Here is a 19,304-nt window from a genome sequence, read left to right as displayed (position 1 = left end):
ATTGTTATCATTATTGATTCTTCTTTTCTATGGGAAATCCATTGCCCATTAACAAAAAAACATCATTATTTGATGTTTTAGTGTTTTTTTTAAATTTCTGAACATCCTACCTATATAGTGTCATATGTCATTTTGAAGGGAAAAAAATTGCAAATTCAACGAAGTAATGATACACATGGTGTTCCATTAAAAAAAACATAAGTTTGTGTTGAATCTTCAAAACCATACCCCGAAAAAAAATATTGAGTACGCCAATGGATTCTACGCAGAATTCTGATTCAGACGTAGTTTTTACCTCAGCATTATTTCTAATAACTTCGGAGATAAAGAAGGGGTCCGAAAAGTATCAATTTCCAAAATCACCCTGTATCTTTTGAACGGAAACAGTTATGCACAATCTGATTAGACCAACCTGAGTTTCACGAAAAAGTAGGACAGGAACGTGAAAACCGCAAGGCTCTATCTTAAATAACAAGCGAGGAACCTGGCTGTCTCACCCAAAATGGGATGCACTGTACAACTTTGTGTTAAGATTGGGAAATCTGCGGCTGAGGCTCATCGAATGCTCTCAAATACCTATGGTGAGGCCGCTCTTAGTGAAAGAACGTGCCGAGAGTGGTTTTAACGCTTCGGGAATGATGATTTTGACGTCGAAGACCAGTGGAAGAGAGAAGGTTCTCGAAGATGCAGAATTGGTGGCATTACTTGATCAAGACTCGTGTCAAACGTAAAAAAATTGGCAGGAACATTGGGAGTGGCGCAACAAGCCATTTCCAAACGCCTGAAAGTCATGGGAATGATCCAGAAACAAGGAAATTGGGTGCCGTCCGAGTTGAAGCCGGGAGATGTTGAACGGCGTTTGTTTGCTTGTGAACCGCTGCTTGTAAGGCAAAGACGAAAGAGATTTCTGCATCGCATTGTGACTGGAGACGAAAAATGGGTTCATTACGATAATCCCAAGCGCAGAAAATCATGGGATATCCCGGCCATGCTTTCATGTCGACGGCCAAACCGAATATTCATGGTTCCAAAGTCATGCTCAGTATTTGGTGGGACTAGCTCGGCGTAGTGTATTATGAATTGTTAAAACCGACTGAAACAATTACAGGCGATCGTTATCGAACGTAATTAATGCGTTTGAGTCGACCATTGAAAGACGAATGGCCACAATACAACGAGAGACATGATAAAGTGATTTTACAGCACGACAATGCTCGACCCCATGTTACGAAAGTGGTCAAGACATACTTGGAAACGTTGAAATGGGAAATCCTACCCCACACGTCGTATTCTCCAGACGTTGCTCTCTCGGATTATCACTTGTTTCGATCAATGGCAAACGGCCTGTCTGACCAGCACTTCCGGTCTAATGAAGAAGTAAAAAAATTGGATCGCTTCAAAAGATGACCAGTATTTTCAACGCGGGATTCGTACGCTGCCCGAAAGATGTGAGAAATTAGTGGCTAGCGATTGACAATACTTTGAATCATAATGAGTAACCAGTTCTCACAATAATGCCTCGAATTTCGGAAAAAAACGGCGGAATCAAAATTGTACGCTTATGTAATTACCTTTGTTGCAGTTAGGCCTATCATTTGGACACCCGCAAGTGTAGTTTTTGCCGGTATAAAAGCAGAGGTATTCACAACCACCATTGTTGACCGCACAAGGATTCCATCCTTGTTGTTTCGTCTGCGCAACCATAGTAATTCCCATAGCTGCATCCAAATCGGGTCTGAGGATCATCTGTTCCTTTCCTGACGTTTTATCGGCCCGATAGACTCTTTTCTGTCTCCAATCCGACCAATAAATGTGGGATCCCAGCTGTAAAATACATTCAAGTTATTTCAATTCTGTCAGCGATTCATTCTACTATTTCGTTGATATTTTTTCGGTTTCTAATCTTGTGATATTAGTATTGTGGTGACTCTTTACTAGCCTGAGAGATGGCGCTGCATGCTGCGCAATACTCAGCAGAAAGCATCGCATGGGGCATAAGTGGGATTGTTGCCATGATGATGGCATACCTTCTTCTTTACAATGAAATAAACATCTATCGATTTATCTTGAAATATACTTCTTTTAATATCAAAATGAAATATCCTATTGGAAAACCCTTTAAAATAATAATTTCTTTATTCAAATTTGCCAAATTTCAAGCTGATCACACTACTAGTTGAATAATATTAAAAAATGAATGTGACCATTGTGTTGGGCAGATATAACTCACCTGTGCAAGAGAATATGGAAACGTCTTGTCGATATTCAGAATGATCCTGTTCTGTCCATTCAAATTTGCCGTCTCTATATGTTCCCCATTAGATTTAGCCTCAATCCAGTACATCCTTTTGCTGACATAGTCGATGGTGAGGCCAAGAGGGAAATTGACGAAATCATTTATCAACACCAGCCGTGAAGATCCATCCAAGAACGACCTTTCAATCTTGGGCTCCTTCCAGTCTGTCCAATACAAGTAGCCTTTCTTCGGGAAAACAGCTATAGATCGAGGATCCTGAAGTTTTTCCCCGATCACCGTTTTCCTATGGCGCCCGTCCAGTGTTGCCACCTCGATGGTTTTTTCATCAGTGTTGGTCCAGTAGATGTTGTCGGCAATCCAGTCCACAGCTATTCCATTGGTACCTGTCGGGACTACGTCTTTAACATCGGACAAGTTGTGCATGTTGATGCTCCTGATCATCTTGTGTTCGATATCGTTGTAGTATATCAGCTTACGGGCCCAGTGGAAATCCAGGTCATAAGCCTCGTTTATACTCTTTATCGGCAACGTGTAATCCCAAACCTCGTCGAAGTCCAAGCTGATCCTACTGATGGCGAATCTCGTCGATACCAAGAGGAAGGTCGAAGGTAAGTCTTCGCAAGTCGTGGTGCTGAACTTCTTGAGCTTTATGCCGGTAGGACACGCGCACGTGTAGGACGTCGGGCTCCGTAGACACAGATGCGAGCATCCTCCGTTGTTGTCGCCACAAGCGTTCTCGGCGATGTTGTCGGTTTGGACGGCCCTGACGTCCATCAGGCCGGTTAAATTGCTGCTGATGATCTTGCTGTCTGTTCCTCGTATCTTGCCGGCTCTGTGCAGAGCTTGGGTCTTCCAGTCGGTCCAGTACATGTGGTTGCCAACTATGACCAAGCCATAAGGGTAGGGAATGTATTGGAGGATTATCTTCCTGTTTTGGCCGTTGAAATTGCAAGATTCGATCTTGTTCTTCTTGCCGTCGTTCCAGTACAGTCTGTTGGCTGGCCTGTCTATGGCTAGGCCGTTAGGCCATTCGAGTTTGGTGTCGATGATCACTTTTCTGTTGTTGCCGTCCATGTTCGCCACTTCTATCTTCGGTTTGCTGCCCCAGTCGGACCAGAAGATCAGGCCGTGGTGGTAATGCAGAGCTATGGCTCTGGGTTTGCCGTTGTCGGTCGAGAATAGAACTTTACGGTTGGTACCGTCCAACTCGCACACTTCTATGCTGTTTCTGCCTCGGTCGGTCCAATAAATCTGAAAGAAGTGGATTGTTGATACTTTTTCGAAGGCAGACTTGGAGCATTGTACTGGGTATACCCTGTGTATTTCGAAACATTTCGAGGATATTGCTAGTTTTTCACGTCTTGGCTTGATTTTCAAGCAACATGGCTTGAGCTTGACTTAATTTCAAAAAAATAGATGAAATGAGAAGAACCTTGCAAAGAACACTTTTATTTATTGAAATTATTGTATAAAATAACTATAAATTAGTATAAATCATAACAAAATGAAAAATAATAATAATGAGAAACTTCCAGGCTTCGTTTCGATTTCATAATTTTTCCATCCAGGATTTAAGACACATGAGGCATCTTATAGATTTGTCGTCTGACCTATTGGGGGTTTTTGTAACTGTAAGAGCAGCTCTGGAAAATTGTCTTTCATCAGGAGCTGAAGATGCTGGCGTTGATAAAAAATCAAGTTTGGAAAGATATTTCTCCAATTCTGTGGTTATTCCGTTCATTCTTCCACATCTTGTAGAACAAAATCGTGCGAGAATATATCAGAAACGCACAGTTTTCATGGTTATATTTTATTATTCTATGTTGGTACTCCGAACTTTCCGCCACGGCTTTATCTGTCAATTCATCAATTTGCCTTAAAGAAATCAGTTCTGCCAACCAACATTTTTCAATGCAAAAATCACTAAATTATATTTATGGAAATATTTCAATGAAAATGCAATGAATTAGAGAAAATAATGTATAATACTCGTACAGAAGGCTCATTCTACCACTCGTTCATTCCAAAACTCGCCACTTCGTGGCTCGTTTTTGAATTTTGAACTCGTGGAAGAATACCAATGCCTTCTGCACTTGTATTATAAATAACTATTCTGAAACTACCAAAATCTACCAATAGATTTCATAGAAATGTGAGAAAACTACTAATAAAGACACACTGGTGAATGCTTCAGTCTCTCGGCGCTCGAGGAATCCCCTTATTTAGTCTAAGCGCAGAGGATTGCAGAAATATATGCCGTGCAACTCGTGCATATCAAGCTCAAGTAATATCAAGTAGCTTGATATCAAGTCAAGCAATAAATATCTTAAATCAAGTCAAGTCAAGCTCAAGTATGTAATTTTTCACGATCTTGATTTTCAAGTCAAGTAGTTGGTTGAAATGTCAAGCTACTTGTCCTGATGAATCCCTAGATATAGCTCTAATGGAGCTTAATTTTCTGTACCTTTCTTCCGGTAGAATCGATGGCAATGCCATCTGGCTTCATGAGTTCGTGCATGATAATGATCTGCAGATCGGATCCATCGGGTTTGATCTTTTTGATGACGGCCTCTTCGGTATCCGTCCAGTAGATTTCTCCAGTTTTTCGATCAACATCTACCGATACTGCCATTTTCAGCGGTGGGAACGGCATGACCACATCGGCCGTATACGGTACATCTAGGGATATTTGTCGGATGTCAGTACCATGTGCTAATATTAGGTAATTGGTAGGACCGTTAGCACAAGATTTACCATCGTCCTGCAAGAAAAATACCATTCTATAGATAGAATCTTAATTTTAGTGTAATACGACGTATTTGATTCACATTAAGGGTGTAGGAGTAGGGAATCTATCGATTCCCTCGAAAATACTCGAGTTGAGTTAAATTTCGAACTAAAATGCTAAAAACAGAAGAACTCGGTGTAAAAACTTGGAATGAGCAGAGCCACACCCCTAAAGGATCCGTAGAAAGGCTTTGCTAACGGTCGAATGGAAAACGGCCTGAACGCCCATAAAGTCTACAACTACAACATATGTGCAACACTTGCACTGACAACGAGAAGACTAAAAATTTTCACATCTGTTCCCGAGACTGGCGAAAAAGTACCTGCGATCGAGCAGCAACGACCCAAGTGTCCAGCGACCCTTAAAAAACGATTAGATCTAAATATCATCTTCCTCACACATTTTAAGTGGGTTGAAAATAAATTGAATAAGTGTTTTTATCCCGTTCTTTTATTTACCCACAAGGGTAAATCCATGATTTTGGCACATGAAAACCATTTGAAATCAACTCTGATGGAAGTGAAACTTTGAAAGGTGAAACGCACAGTGTTATAAAAAGATTTTTTCTTTATTACCCGGTATCTCAAAGCTTGGGAGGTTCTGACCTTCGTTTATACATAGTTTTTATCCTCAAATGAGTCTAAGTCTAGAACATATATGGAGCTGCGTTGGACGCAATAAGAACGTATAACATTCGGACGCAGCATTGTTCAACATATGTACCGGACGCAATAATGATATGACCATGAAAGGACGCAATATTGTATGTATATCACTTTTTTTAATGATGAATGGATTTTGTGATATCTGACGACTTATTTTCTTGAAGGAACACCCTATATCCTGTGATTAAAAGTTACGGACCCGACTTTTTTTTTCACTTTTCTTCAATGTGCGTCCCTCCAATTGAATCAATATTATATATGAGATCATCACTCGGTAGGACAATAAATAACAAATAATAGAACAAAAACACCCCCTACCTTCAGTTTGATACCTGTAGGGCAAGCGCACGAATACCCTGCATGTTTCAACAAGCACAGATGGGAACATCCTCCGTTGTCTATGTCGCACGGTGTTGCCACGATTCTCCTATTCCTATGGAAAATCTTAACCTGCATTATGTTCGTCAATTTCTTCTCTAGTAGAGTCCGGTTACCGCCATCGATTTTATTCGCTCTTTCCAGGGTGGAATTCGTCCAATCGGTCCAGTATATGCTATCGCCGAAAACGTCCAAACCGTAGGGCTGAGGTATGGTGGAACCTCCTGAAATGGTTAAATTGAAGAAAATTCTTATTCCAACTAAGAAAAATACTCGGTGAAAGTGCAGAACTGACAAGTGACCTTGAAGCCTATTTTGAACGACTAAAAGTGAGGTTACTGATTTTCTCTGACAAAATATAATTGAGAAACGTAGCCCACTTGTCGATTCTGCAATTTTACCACATTTTCATACTTATGATAGTTTTCCTGTTGGTTCCATCCAGATTCGAAACGGATATGTACTTGGAGATGCCATCAGCCCAATAAAATTTCTTGGCTTCGTAATCTATGGTCAGTCCAGACGGTGTGATTAAATCTTCGCTGATTATGACTGAACGGTTTAAACCGTCCATTCCGATGATTTCTATTTTGGGGTTCTGCCAGGTTGTCCAATACATCAAACCCTCTGGAAATATAACGGTTAAAACAGAATACAAATATCAGATAACCGAAAATGTTTATGAGGCTAAGATCGAATCACTTTTGACCCAATCTCAGCATTCATAACAAATTTAATCGAAATCGAACAAAAAGATCCCTATAGTCTGTTCAAATATAAGACGGAGCAATATAAACTAAGTAAATCGGATATTTTGCTCATAGGGCAACTGTTCTATGTTGAGATGTTTTGGTTATTTTATTTGTAGATCAATATGGAGTACAAACTGTACGAAGGGAGTGTTTATGTCTCCAACAACCCCCCCTCGTTACGCCTATGATTAATCCACCCCCTTCCCCCTAAACAGTACCATAGATCCGCCACTGACTTGCAGAACGCGAGATACTAAAATCCCGATAATTTCACGTATAATTGAGGAATAATTGAAAAGTATACTCACCATATGGGTTCAGAACAATGTCCCTGGGAGAATCGATATCTTCCCATACCAGCAGGCACCTATTGTTACCATCGCTATCAGCCACTTCCAATCTGTTCATTTTCATATCAACCCAGTAGATTTTCTTCGTTAACCAATCGTATCCAATTCCCATTGGGGATTCTGCAATGAAAGTAAGTGGAAAGTTTAAATAATTTCATTGGAAAAAAGGTATGTCTTTGCCTACCCAAGTTCGTATCTACGATAGCTACTTGACTGCTGCCGTTCCAAAATGCCTTGTATATTGCTTTCCTCTCAACGTCGGTCCAAAATATAATGTTCGATGCGGAATCCCAAGCTATAGCCGAGGCTGCCTTCAATCCTTCCACTGGAATCACCTGAAATGATCCCCGTTGAATGTAAGTCGTTTCCAATTTTTTTTTGATAAATATTCATTCTAATTGAAAGTTCCTACATAATTCTGATGCAATCAATTAATACCGCTGAGAACTTAAATTTAGAGGATTTGTGGAATCTGACAAATATTCTATAATAATGTTTACCTGAATTCGTTCGTGGATACAATTTTTTCAACCTACCAAATTCACAGTTTTTTTTTTAAATGTATAGAGTCCAGAGCTTTTCTCTAAGATAATAGTGGATTGCCGAAGAAAACTCAGTGAAATAGGCAAGAATATCAAGGTCAGTTTAGCCTGTTTTCACTCGGCAATTAGAGGAAATGAAGAGGCCAAGATACTTTCCAGAAAAGAAGCACAAACTCCTATCATTGGCCCAGAACCTGTAGATGGTATAGGTAAATGTACCTAAAAGCAAGAGTTTCAGGAGAAAGATAGATCCAAAAGAGAAACCTTCTGGCGAAAAGTTTACTGAAACTGCGAGATCTAAGGAGTATCTGGAGCAAGAATGTGCTACGCCTTCTCACTAGATTCCTTACAGAGCATTGCTGCCTCAAAGAACACCTCATGAGAATGGATCTAGCAGAAAACGACGAGTGCAGATTGTACGGGGAGGATGAAGATACTCCAGATCACCTGGTGAGGGATAGCTTCGCCAACGCTAGTCATAAGATAGATAAGAGACTTGTAGAAGTGAGAGAGTAACCTTCTTCTTCTTCTTAGGACTAAGGTCCTGTGTGTGCATCAATGTTTTCCAAGCGGAGTTTGGCTGATGAAGACCAGCTGGTCGTCCAGGTGGCCTATGAGGAAGGAAGTAACCTCTTTGAAGCAATCCCAGATACTGGAGTTCATTAGAACTCTGGAACTGGAGAGCGAGCTGTAGACTACGACTACTAATGGTGAGAACAGCTCTGATGGAAGACACCAAAGACCATAAGGAATAATTTTTTCACATCATAGTTTAATTATTGATGAAAGGAAATTAAAAATCACCAAAGGAAATCCGCAGTGTCTTTTCTAGATTTTGAAACCCGCACGTTACTTACAATATCAGGTCGATGCAAGGCATCTCCGTCCAAATGCTTGATGACCAAGTTCTTCTTCCTGGCGAAAAATATGAACTTCTCCGGCTCCACGCAAGACCTTCCATCGGCAGCCAACTTCTGTCCCAATCGACAGACGCAGCTGTAAGACTTCTTGTTGGGAAGACACAGATGCGAGCACCCAGCCTTCTCGCAACGATTTCTGTACTTGGGTTGCCTCTGCGGATGGAAACTTTGGATATCCATCGGGTAGTACAGCTTCGAATGGATGGTTCTCAGCCCGAGACCAGTAGATTTACTGGCCGAAGATATGGACTTGGTGTGCCAATCCGTCCAGTAGATGATATCTTCGAAGATGGTGATGGCGAACGGATGAGGCAAGCCTTTGCTCACCACCTTCTTCCTGTCGCTTCCATCAAGGAACGAGGATTCTATTACGTTGTGTTTGGCGTCCGCCCAATAGATGCGATCTGTGGTGTAGTCTAAGGTCAGGCCGTTCGGCCAGAAGATGGACTCTGTTACTATCTTCTTGCGGTTCCCGCCGTCCATCTCGGCTCTTTCGATCTTGGGGTTCGGGCCCCAGTCCGCCCAGAACACCAGGGCCTCTCCCGGGTGGACCACGATGGCTCTAGGCTTGTCCATGTCGTCTGCTGCTAAGATCGCCCTGTTTCTGCCGTCCAAATCTGCCACCTCGACCCTCTGAGTGCCTGCGTCTGTCCAGAAGAGCAGATCGTGTATCCAGTCTACAGCCAAACCTCCTGACGTCTCTAATCCCACCTTGATTACATCTGGAAATGAGATATAGAGCTGTAGAGTCAAAGTTTCTTTCCACAATTCTCTTGGACATGTTTGCTTTGGTTTCTCTTTAGATACATAAGGAACCAAAACAGTTCTGATCGTAAAATATATGAAAAGTCGATAGGATTACATTGAAGATAGTATATGGTGTCCTAATTATTACCTCTGGAAAATGAACCGTTGATGTAGGCCCTCCTGATGACATCTATCAACGTTTCGGTCCAAAAAATCATCTGCTTTTCATAGTGATAGCTGAGGAAGATTGCATTGTGCAATCCTTTCAGTATGGGAATGTACTTGGCACTGCTCAAAGATGCCTGGAAAGGTTTACGTCAATGAAATATTTATAATAGTATATAAGTTTCAGTGTATATCAATTCCACTAGCCTTTAAGTATTTTATTCATCCTACCAATGGAACGTTTACTTCGACCCAAGTAAGAAGGTGGGTCGACGGGATCGAAAATAATGACGTCATTGATGACGTCACTCCTACAACGACCGTGATCGTCTCAGAGGAGTCAGATGATTTTAGCGTTTTAAGTGGGAAGTGGAAGGAACTCAGATCGAAATGAACGTTTAACCTTGTTGACTTTCTCCGTTTGGTATTGACTATATGAGATATTTTGTTGATCTTTCTTCAAGAGAAAATTGGGGCTCGCATATTGGAGATACACGTTTCACTTAAACCTACAGGTACCTGTTTTATATCTTTCCTATTGGCGAAAAGCAGAGTGGGGGTCGCTCCTTGAGCCTTGCAGGAACGTCCATCTGGCCTCAGAACATAACCTGTCAAACACCCACACTTGAAACTTCCTCTTGTGTTGGTACAAGTCTGGGAGCAGACAGGATCCGTAGCGTATTGACATTCGTCTATTTCGATGCATCTGCAAAATCAAGGTCAGTTTCGGTTGGATATATTCAAGAACGCTTACTTTTGTCCGTCCTCTGCAAGGGTGAAACCCCTAGAACAGGCACAGCCAGAACTGCCATCATGTTTGGTAATGCAAAGTTGCTCGCACTTGGTGCCCTTTTCGCATTCTCTCATCTCTGGACAGTTCAGTTCGTCTTCGGCGTTGGGGCAGTCGTTCTGACCATCGCAAACGTGTTTCTTATTGATGCAGTAGGATGTCGAATTGTCGGCTGGATAGGATGTCGCGCATGCATATTTGGATTCGTCACAAACGATCTGGCAGTCTTCTTCGTCTTCGTTCTCGCTGCAGTCTTGGAAGCCGTCGCACTTCCAGGTTTTCTGTGGAAAACGAACGTTTTTTTTATAAAAAAAAACAACAGAATGGTGTTGGATTGGATCATAGAGTAATAAACAAAGATAGAGGGAGAGGGAATAACCAGACTTGCATGAATTACCCCAAATGTATAACACAAAAAAATGTATGAAGAGAAAAAATGACGTGCTTTTTTATAGAACTCTTGAATAACAGCGGCCCTTTAACCGATCCTTGGAGTACTCCGGATTAGATTTCTCCATAGAGTAATAAATATAGATAGAGGGGATATAAGCAATTTTCACACGTCCCCAACATGGTTAGATTACGTTGTCGGATTGTGATATATTTTCAAATTCACAATTTCACTATATCATTATGAATGTGTATCATATTGGACGAAATATATTTATTAGAGTGATTCCCGATTAAATATGCAAATTTGAATATTTGGAATCCGATATTTTTCCTAATTGTCGCATTTATAATAAGCAGAATATTGATTAGTTTCTGTATCTACCTGCTGAAATCCAAGGTTTGGCAACTTTTGCTCTCCTAGTGTCATCGGTTGTTTCACGTCGTTTGGCGCGCTTGAAGTTTGTTTTCTGAATTTCTGATATATTTAGGTATTTATTTCAATATATTTTGAGTTGATATGAAACGTTGATTCACTATGGGACATAAGAAGTGCGTTCTTTGTGGAGAAACTCGCGAATTGAGTGAAATATCGTATCACTGGTATGTTAGCATTTCCGCGCGCTTCATGTCAAATTTGATAGTTCATGTTAGGGACAAAATTTGCTCATTGAAAATGACATATGCTCCCTCTATCTATGTTTTATTTCTCTGAGGGTTAGATTCTCAGACGGTCAGTAATTTGGAGAAGCCAATGGACAATGATTAGTTAATTTTTCAGTTGAGTAGTAAATAAATAAATTTTCAAAAAGTTTACCTTCAGCACAAATTCCCTAATTATACATAGGGATAGGTGCATGTTGACAAATTAAGGAAGATACAATAATGAAATAACGTCTCACCAAAATGCAAGCGCCACTTCTACACGCAAACTCATCGAAGGAACAATTTCTCTTGATTGAATAGTCACAATTAGCTTCGTCCTCGTTATTGTCACAATCGCGCTGTTTGTCACAACGATATTTTTCAGGTATACACCTTCCATCGGAACATCTGCAAGAATTAAAAATATATAGAATTCATAAATAAAAAACCATTGTCAAACAGAAGATTTCCACGCCATTTCATAGGAATCATAATCGAAAGTAAACCAAGGAGAATGCATGTCATCAAGGGAGAGTAGCGATATACCGGTTTCACCCTTATTAGGGATCATCAGTACCGCATAACTCAACCCAAGATGACGAACAAACGAATTAGCAGGCATCTAATTGAACGCTGGCAGATAGCTAATTAATATCGTAGGATATTACACACTTGGAAATCGTACTTCTTTTCCTTTTTGTATTTTCTTCATTCATTACCAAGTGCAGGTGTTAGCCAATTTTATATTATTTATTATAAAAGATAATACAAAAAAAGATGAAAAGCTTCATTAAATGAGTAGTTTTTGCATTGTTTTAAACTCAATGAGAAAATTTACCTGAATTCGCCAACTTCACAAATCTGCCGAATACTAGCACAGTTATATTCGTCGCTCCAATCGCCACAATCATTATCTCCGTCGCATTTGAATTTCATTTTGATACACTTATGAGCCGAGCAGAGAAATTCATCTACCAAGCAATCTGGGGCGTTTAAATCTGAAACGGATAAAATTGAAGAAAAAATCTGAAGGAATATTCCGAAAATATGTTTAAGTTTCACGAATAATTCGTTTTAAAATGTCTTATCTTTCTTTACCATCCTTTATGATACTTTTTTAGTTTTATTCTCATCTTTTTTATCCCCAAATCCATATGTTATGGGCCTTCGAATATTCTTCCATTCATGACAAAGGACACCAAGGAGCTCTTGTAAATTATTGCCTTCCCAGGTGGCTCCATAGATGTTCGATGGGATTCAAGTCAGGACTTCGTGCTGGCCAGTTGACCTTGCCAGTTGCCCTTGAAATTCCAACCTGATTCATGTACGTTGTCACTATTCGAGCTGTATGTGGGCTTGCATAAGAATTTCCTCTATGTATCTTACTGCTCCATTTATAAAATCCAACTTTGTGCAACCCTCTAAAGACACAACCCTCAGACCATAACAGATCCTCCACTGAATGGAACTCACCCCTCTATACAGGCATTGGCGTATCTTTCTCCTGGACGTCTATAAACGCGTCTACGACCACCAGCTCCTCGACTGCTGAACCTGGAATCATCAGAAAGAAGTACCTGGGCCCACTCAGCTTCTAACCAGTTTATGTGATCTTGTGCAATTTGAAGATCTGAGAAGTTCTGGAACTTCAACAGCAGTAAGATGGCGGTTTCGAAGACTTGCAGAAACCATGAATCTGTCATCCCTCAACGATGTCTACCGTCTTCTTCCAGATGAAGGTCTTCTGGTCAGCCTACCTGCCTCCTAAAGCCTTGTCTACATTCTTTGACCTATAGGTTGGCTAACATTCATTCTTCTGGTAATAGATCTCTGGCTCAGCCCATTTTCAATAAGTGCCACTATTCTCACACAATCTTCAATTGGTGTGAACTTTTTTATGGAATTGTTTCTTTCAGAGAGTGGAAAACAAACTTTTTAAATGACCAATGTTCAATTCATTCTGAAGATGGTTTCTTTATCAAGTTCTTCAGCCCATACCTCTACATTTCGCATATATTTAATTGATTTTCTAAAGGAAGATCTTAGTGACCCTTTTTTTTACTCGCTAGTATAAAACTTTTTTTAAGCATGATCAATGACCAATAAGTAACGTTCGAAATTCTGCATCAATTTGAAAATACTTTGGATAAACTAAAATTAATCTCGAAACATGATAATCGACCAAATTCATCATAAAAGAAAAACTTACTGCATTCCACTTCGTCTCTTCCATCGCTACAATCCATTTGTCTGTCGCATTTCCAATTCTGAGAAATGCAAGTGCCGTCTCCACAGTCGAATTCGTTCGGTTTACACCTGTAAGAACTCAACTAATAAAAAATATACACGTCGCAGATATATCGACGTGTTTTACCCTGCTTGGGTGCAGTTCCACTCATCGGAGTAGTCTTTGCAATCGACGTCATCGTCGCAAACCCACATTTTTGGAATGCACAGACCGTTGGAACATTCGAACTCCTCGGTGGTGCAATTTTTGGTTCCTTCTGAAAAAAGCGAATGGACTGTACCAAAGAGCTAGATAAAAACTATGGAGGAAATTTTAAAATTGGTTTTAAACACGGTTCTATCCTAGATGGCGACACCGTAGTTTTAGGTTAACCCAAACTAAGATGTCTTAATCTTAAGGTTTTTCAAGAGTAAGTGACTACACCAGTGTTTTAGACATCTTAACCATAGACGTATCATAATGAGTCTATGATCTTTACTAAACCAAATATGTGGTCGATTGTTGGGCGATTATCGATGATACGTATACCTCCACCTCTGTGGTCTAATGAATTCGATGTCTGTTGACCACGAGGCACAGTGGCCATTATGAGTTTAGTCAAGTTACAGAGCAACTCTATATATCAATGTATATAATTGTGTTTTAAAATATCGAAGTCTACACGTTGAGTATATAACAAACTGAGTAAGTGTAATTTTTCAAGAATAACCAATTAACAAGTAGGTGTATTGTCAATAGTTTAAACCATTATCATCGTAGGTACATTGTTAGTAGCTCAAACCATTATTACCGTAGGTAGATTATGAGTAGTTCAAATCATTAGCATTGTAGCTTTATTGTCAGTAGTTCAAACCATTATAATCGTTGGGTGGATTATATCGATTTATGAATTCGACCTACGTTATACACATTTATACCTGCTTCACTTATATTGGAAATTATTGTGTTTACAGACGTTCGTTAGATTTTACAGAAAAATGCATAATTTCAGATATGATCAAGTTTGAATCTAGTAGTTGGTTGTAAAATTACAGATTGACGGTTCGAGAAAAAATTATTTTATAGTATTGTAAATATTTGTTATACTGTTGTTCATATTGCCAGGATTTTTTGAGGGACCAAGATTTCCAGCTCCATTTGGTTTATGTTTAATTATTTGTTTTTTTTTACTCATGCAAAATATCAAGGGGGCCAGCAAAATTTAGGGAGGTTTGCCTCCAGGCCCCCTTTACATTGTAATAGCGTAATCAAAATAAGAAAATTAAAAAGAATATTTATATAAAAAGAAACAATTAATAATTCAAAATTATTTTAATATGTTTAATGGGGGACATACCACAACGAGTCTCATCTGAAAAATCTCCACAGTCATCTTCACCATCGCACCACCATTTCTTCAATATGCACTTTCCGGTAGTGGGACACCTTATGCTGTTGGTTTCATTGCATTTGGTGTGTCTTTCAAGCTCATACTCTGAACAATCCAATTCGTCATCGCCATCTTCACAATCTACTCTCTTGTCACATCTGTGAAAAACGTTCGAATAATAGTTAATTGACAATATTATTCCAAAAAGTAATATTAAAGTAACAGGCCTTATAAAAAACTGTAAACGCTTCCACAACACATTGAAATTGTGAAAATTCAAAACAAAAATGGTGAAAAATTTGAAGTCACAGTTAGCAAAACAAAAGCACTTTTGGTTAGCACCTTCTCGTCCGGCAATAGTAAAATTAAAGGAAATGAAGAGCAGAAAAGTAGCCCAAACTTCATTCATTGGCCCAGAACCTACAAGAAAGAGTTCAAAGAGAAGGAAAAACCGAAAGAAAAACACTCTGGCGGAATCTTCCTGGATTGGATCATTCCAAAAATTCCCTTTGAAACTTCGATACTGCAAGGTCTAAGAAGTATCTGGAGCAAGAATATGCTACACCTCCTCACTGGATTTCTTATAGGGCATAGCTGCTTCTAGAAGCATCTCATGAGAATGAGTCTAGCAGATTCTGCGAGGAAGAAGAAACTCCGGATCACCTGGTGACGGAATGCCTCGCCATCACTAGCCAACGCAAAAAAATGCTTTGGACAAGAGATGGAAGCCTCCTTGAAGTCATCCCAGATACTGGAGTTCCTTAGAACTCTGGAACTGGAAGGCGAGCTGTAGACCATAAATAATCTCCCTTAAATCTAAATCTAGGAGAATTTCATAGTACCTACATTGCGAATTTTTCTTCTTCTTCTTTTTGCTAAAATTACTAACTAGAAATAAAGATGTTTTCTATTCTTACCGTGCATCCTGCTTGATGCAGATACAATTGCTCTCACACAAATACTCGTTTGGTGAACAAGAAACTTCACAAGGATGATCGAAATCCTCCTCTGTCATATCTGTCAAATCATCTGACGGATGAATGACGCCCTTAGTCCTGTCAGGACCTATCCTAGGATTTTTCTGGCGGTGAACTGACGAGGTCCTGCGAAAACCTCTACCAGGCAACGTGCCCAGGTCCAGGGGAAATCTACCACCGAAAAATCCATGGTCTGGTTTCCCGGAATAATACTCGGGACGTCCACCGTAGAGCCCTCCTGGAACGAGAAGCCCTAAATCAAAGTAGAAGTTGTTGAGTTTTGGGATTAACAAGTTGTTGGTGTTTTGAGTGCTTGTTCCCGGAATAAAGTGCTATATCGTTTTGGTTTCGACTGGTAGAGAATTTTTTTCTTAAAGTGTTCCTCATTTGGAGAATCAATCGATACGCTCTATTAGTGTGACGTCACACACCGCCATTTTTGGTTCTCCTGTCAGTGTTCGGAATCCAAACAAATAAATTGTCATTCAAATTAGTACTGTGTCGTTGAAGGAATTGGCTTATTTTCATAAATAAGAGTATTTGAGGAACGATTTCAGTATTAATTGATAGACAGAAGGAACGAGGTTGATACCAGTAAGTTTGAATCCTGTATCATTCCCCAGATTTTGTGAAAAGCCGTATTTATTAGTTGAACTTCAAGATCGAACTTACTTATCAATCTCGTGCCTTCTGTCTATCAATTAATAATAAAATCGTTCCTTAAATAATCTTATTTATCAAAATAAGCCAATTTCTTCAACAACAACGTCCTAATTTGAATGACAATTTGTTTGTTTGGATTCCGAACACTGACAGGACAATCAAAAATGGTGATGTGTGACGTCATCACTAATAGAGCGTATTGGTTCCACATTGCGGAGAATCTTCAACTTCCCCGATAGCTCAACGGCGAGAGCGTCGGACACGTAATTCGGAGGTTGCGGGTTCGAGCCCCGCTCGGAGAGGTACTTTTTTCAGAATTGAAAAATTGTCTGAACGCCGTGAAATTATTTTGATATCTTAAAGTGTCTCTTCAGCGCGTCTATTCTCATTACCATTACGAAAGAACGAACCAGTGTCTCACCTCTCAAAATTGGACGTTCCTTACCGCTTCTGGTAGAGGATCTGACTCCGCCTATGACCTCGGGCAGTGGGTAGAAATCGTGGGTGTAGGGAAATCCAGGATTCGGCAGTAGCCTGTATCCGCCCACATCTGGGCTTATGGTACTCCTTTCTGGGTAGCGCCTTCGGTCGTTGGCGTAGACTGGAAATGACTCCCTGGAGCGTAGGGATCCCGACCCGTACATCTGCCTGGCGGCTCCCCTGTGACGTGGGGACTTCACGTAGGAAACCATGGTGATGTTTTCCATTGATTCGACTGCAAGAAATAAATCAATATTCATGAAAGAGAAACGCGTTAGGCTGAAGAAGCAGTAGTTTCGCAATTATCGAGAATTCAGCTTCATAATTCTCCTCTCGTGGAACTTCTTGTCCCTAAGGGCAAAAAAAACGGACAACTAATTGTCACAGGCTTCTATTAAGTCCAAATGTACCCTCAAGCTCGTAAGTCAGGCAGAAACAGGAAATAGTCACTTGGTGCTAGGTCTGGACTGTATGGTGGATGCAAAAACACTTCTCACCCTAGCCAAATTCTGAGGCTGAGGTCCATCGAATGCTCTCAAATACCTATGGCCAGGCCGCTTTTAGTGAAAGAATGTGCTGAAAGTGGTTTCAACGCTTCAAGAACGGTGATTTTGACTTCGAAGACCAGCATAACGATGGAAGAGAAAAGGTTTTCAAAAATGCAGAATTGGAGGCATTACTTGATCAAGACTCGTCTCAAACGCATCAATAATTGGCAGGATCATTGGGAGTGACGCAACAAGCCAGTTCAAAACGTCTGAAAGTCATGGGAATGATTCAGAAACAAGAAAATTGGGTGCCGTACGAGTTGAAGCCGAGAGATGTTGAACGGCGTTTGTTTGCTTGTGAACAGTTGCTTGCAAGGCAAAGACGAGAAAGATTTTTGCATCACATTGTGACTAAGGACGAAAAATGAGTTGATTACGATAATCCCAAGCGCAGAAAATCATGGGAATATCCCCGTCGACGGCCAAACCGAATATTCACGGTTATTGCTCAGTATTTGGTGGAACCAGCTCGGCGTAGTGTATTGTGCGTCGTTAAAACTGACTGAAACAATCACAAGCAATTAATGCGTTTGAGCCGAGCATTGAAAGACAAACGGCTGCATTACAACGTGAGACATGATGAAGTGATTTTACACCATGACAATGCTCGACCCCATGTTGCGAAAGAGGTCAAGACATACTTGGAAACGTTGAAATGGGAAGTCCTACCCCACCCGCCGTATTCTCCAAAAGTTGCTCCCTCGGACTATAACTTGTTTCGATCAATGACACACGCCCTGGCTGACCAACACTTCCGGTCTTATGAAGAAGTAAAAAATTGGATCGATTCGCGGAACGCTTCAAAAGATGACCAGTTTTTTCGACGCGGGATTCGTACACTGCCCGAAAGATGGGAGAAAGTAATGGCCAGCGATGTACCTATACAATACTTTGAATCATAAATGTTTAACCAGTTTTTTTACAATAAAGCCTCGAATTTCGGAAAAAACGGCGGAAGCAAAGTTTTACGCCTATGTACAGGGTGGGCAAATAAGGCGTTTCAATCAGTCAGATTTCTCCCATTCTCCTACCCTTTTTTGATAACGTAAAATCGAAAGTGACAATTAAAAAAGATAGAGAATTTTCCAAGGATTATAGTGATGATATTTTTCTTCAACTTCATATGAAACATTTTCGAGTAAAATTAATTTTTTTACTCGACGATAGCTATTACGCCCCCAAGCGGTAGAGGTATGAACTTCAAAACAATTTCCAGTGTGTTTTCTTGTACACTTTAGTCGTAAAAATTTTTACCGCAAGTCTCTACGATGAGTGGATCCTGAGATGTAGCCGCTTACCTCGCTTATTTGCCCACCCTGTACAAAAATACAAAAAGTGTAGTACTGGGCCAAAGTCTCTGTTGACATTTTTCTAAACTACCAGTGGTCCACCAAGAAAAAGTTCTGGAGAAAAGAAGCGAGTACTGTTCCAGAAAAAATATCACCCTGCAAATTTTCATTCAGAATTAGCATATCACATGATGAAAACTTCAAATTGGAATATTTATGCCAAATTTAAGTTGAATATCTTCTGAAGATAAGATGCTATGAGAAAAAACTTGAGAAAAAATCATACTTTAACACCATGTTTATAGGACTTTTTTTTTCTTAAAATGATGCGAGGATTCTTT

The 19,304-nt window shown here is 40.1% G+C and overlaps 1 protein-coding gene and 1 non-coding gene across 8 annotated transcripts in view; one reads left to right on the top strand and one right to left on the bottom strand.

The window, feature by feature from the left end:
* LOC123685238 (low-density lipoprotein receptor-related protein 4) overlaps positions 1-19,304 on the bottom strand; it is a 32,005-nt gene that overhangs the window by 4,715 nt on the left and 7,986 nt on the right. For 4 of the 7 annotated variants that reach the window (XM_045624863.1, XM_045624869.1, XM_045624864.1 and 1 more), the window contains 18 exons: positions 17,068-17,361; positions 15,924-16,236; positions 14,974-15,164; positions 13,764-13,893; positions 13,599-13,705; positions 12,228-12,387; positions 11,647-11,797; positions 10,319-10,635; positions 10,084-10,270; positions 9,548-9,701; positions 8,590-9,374; positions 7,375-7,525; positions 7,149-7,310; positions 6,503-6,715; positions 6,029-6,312; positions 4,722-5,018; positions 2,231-3,508; positions 1,572-1,824 (listed from right to left, as the gene is read on the bottom strand). In XM_045624863.1, the coding sequence (XP_045480819.1) occupies positions 1,572-1,824; positions 2,231-3,508; positions 4,722-5,018; positions 6,029-6,312; positions 6,503-6,715; positions 7,149-7,310; positions 7,375-7,525; positions 8,590-9,374; positions 9,548-9,701; positions 10,084-10,270; positions 10,319-10,635; positions 11,647-11,797; positions 12,228-12,387; positions 13,599-13,705; positions 13,764-13,893; positions 14,974-15,164; positions 15,924-16,236; positions 17,068-17,361 (5,427 nt within the window). The remainder of the gene's footprint in view (positions 1-1,571; positions 1,825-2,230; positions 3,509-4,721; positions 5,019-6,028; positions 6,313-6,502; positions 6,716-7,148; positions 7,311-7,374; positions 7,526-8,589; positions 9,375-9,547; positions 9,702-10,083; positions 10,271-10,318; positions 10,636-11,646; positions 11,798-12,227; positions 12,388-13,598; positions 13,706-13,763; positions 13,894-14,973; positions 15,165-15,923; positions 16,237-17,067; positions 17,362-19,304) is intronic. The other 3 variants (XM_045624866.1, XM_045624867.1, XM_045624868.1) reach the window with 3 other exon arrangements.
* Positions 16,876-16,948, top strand: Trnat-cgu. The gene has a single exon. It is a non-coding gene; the product is annotated as a tRNA-Thr (tRNA).

Source organism: Harmonia axyridis, chromosome 7 (genome assembly GCF_914767665.1).
Source record: "Harmonia axyridis chromosome 7, icHarAxyr1.1, whole genome shotgun sequence".
NCBI lineage: Eukaryota > Metazoa > Arthropoda > Insecta > Coleoptera > Coccinellidae > Harmonia > Harmonia axyridis.
Note: the sequence above shows the minus strand (reverse complement) of the source record. Positions and strands in the feature narration are given on the sequence as shown.